This window comes from Austrofundulus limnaeus, unplaced genomic scaffold (assembly GCF_001266775.1).
Source record: "Austrofundulus limnaeus strain Quisiro unplaced genomic scaffold, Austrofundulus_limnaeus-1.0 Scaffold2939, whole genome shotgun sequence".
In the NCBI taxonomy this organism is placed as follows: domain Eukaryota; kingdom Metazoa; phylum Chordata; class Actinopteri; order Cyprinodontiformes; family Rivulidae; genus Austrofundulus; species Austrofundulus limnaeus.
This window is the reverse complement of record NW_013955341.1, coordinates 3,211-5,153: the sequence shown is the minus strand read 5'-3', so window position 1 is coordinate 5,153 and position 1,943 is coordinate 3,211. Positions and strand designations below refer to the sequence as shown.

At 41.7% G+C, this 1,943-nt stretch overlaps 1 protein-coding gene across 1 annotated transcript in view; it reads left to right on the top strand.

The window, feature by feature from the left end:
* gpn2 (GPN-loop GTPase 2) overlaps window positions 1-1,209 on the top strand; it is a 4,715-nt gene extending 3,506 nt beyond the window's left edge. Inside the window, exons 4-5 of the mRNA XM_014000327.1 lie at window positions 596-726; window positions 922-1,209. Coding sequence (XP_013855781.1) covers window positions 596-726; window positions 922-994 — 204 coding nt within the window. The 3' untranslated portion in view covers window positions 995-1,209. The remainder of the gene's footprint in view (window positions 1-595; window positions 727-921) is intronic.
* Window positions 1,210-1,943: the final 734 nt, after the last annotated feature.

The window sequence follows — 1,943 nt, the reverse complement described above, 5'->3', positions numbered from 1 at the left end:
GCGTACGCCATTTCCGCCTTTTGGCCGTACGTTCAATTTTAGTATGGTTTCCATGCAATCCCTTATAAATGAGACCCCAGAGCAGTTGCGTCAGGGGTTCCTGTTTTCTTCAGAGTGCCAAAGCTGCACACAGAGCTGCACCTTCACACACAAGCAGACCAGTAACTCTGTTCTTTGTTCAGTTTTAGTCGTGTCGTTACGTTGGTCACCCCAGGTGCTCGACACCAGTTTTAAACATAAAAACACAGGTTTGACAGACACTGAGAAAAGTGCAACAAAAGGTGCCTTCTGTGCATCTTATCTCACAAACCTTTGTTAACAACAACGCTGATGAGGRCGTGTCATCAGAGCCTTCAGAATCTCTTTAAAGTCGATCTATAGAAAGAGTTAAACTTATGATRAAACACGTAAAAACAATTCTGATACTGAGTCTGATCATCTTTATCCAGAAACAACAAATACAAACGTCCTCAGATTTGTCATGGAGTCATTGAGAAGTTTATTTTTGCTTTGTTTTAGTAAATAATTTGTCAGTTAGTTAGTTAGTTTCTGTGGGAATTCCCCAGATCACGTTCCGCTTCTCTCCTCTCCCCAGGACAAAGAGAGCATGATTCAGGTCCTCCGAGCCGTGGACAAGGCCAACGGCTACTGCTTCYGAGACGGGGAGGAGAGAAATCTGCAGGCGATGATGTCAGCCGCCGTGGGGGCCGACTTCCAGTTCAGCTCGTATCCTTACTGAGCTCGGAGGTGACTCATCTGGGTCCGGCTCAGAACCCAACAAAACCCTGATTGTTACAGAGCCTTTAATGTGACGTGATTGGCAGGTTGATTAGTTATAAATAACTCATTTGTTGCTGTGTAATTAGAAAGTTTATTCAGGCCCCCCCTTTTTGTGTTGACCTTAACATTTTACCCTCTTAGGACTCTCGGGGTGCAGGAGAGGTATGTTGAAGCTGGGGTGAAGACTTTGGAGGAGGAAATGATGGACCTGTAAGATGAAAGACACCAGKGTTCCTGTTCTGACCCGGTTGTCCAGAATTTATAGCCTCGCCTGCAGAAAGAGCTGGAAGGACAGGAGCAGAGTGTGAGATTGTCTCAGAGGAACAACGATGAGCAAGTCTGTCAACTATTAACGTGTGTGTTTTTATACTGCAAGAAATGTAAATAATGCCAGTGCTTATTTTTTTTCAAAATAAATTTTAAAAAGTGGCCATTTTTTAATTTTTGTATAGACTGAATATGAATTAATTGCTGATTTTGAACTAAATGTCATTCAGAAGTTGTTCAACATTTGAGTGTTGAAGCTCTCTTGTCCTCTTATCCATTCTGTAGCTTTTCTTTCTTATAGTTCTGAGTTTGTTACATCTCACGTCTTTATAGGGGAAAAAAATGAAAATATACATTTAAAACATGGGCCTTAACTTCATTAGAAGTGCGTCACACAACAGAAAAAAAAGTCAATAAAAAAGTGGGATTTTAGCTAGCTGAAGGAGAGCTCTGTAGTTCAGCTAATTTGTCATCAGTGCATGTTCCCATACAGTGACGAAATTTGTGCTCTGCATTTGGCCCATCACACATGGGAAACAGCCAAGTGGAGTGTCGGGCAGCTGTGGGAGTAGCTGGGGGTTCGGTGTTTTGCTCAAGGACACCATGACGTGAGCATGGAGGGGATACAAACCTGTGACTGGCTGCTCCGTTACACCCAGTCCAAATGTTTGGAGTTTACTAAACGAGTGGCATTTTGATATTTTTATTAGTTTTTGCACAATTCCAGTTTAAAGTTTTAGGATTTTACAATAGTGATGATGTCACACTACACTTCTTTTGAATAATCTTTATTTAACCAGACAATTCTCATTGAAATCACAGACGTTTTATTTTTGAGAGGATGTCTGGGCCTGAAGGCAGCCTAAACATGCACGTTTAGAGGAAACATTTATGTT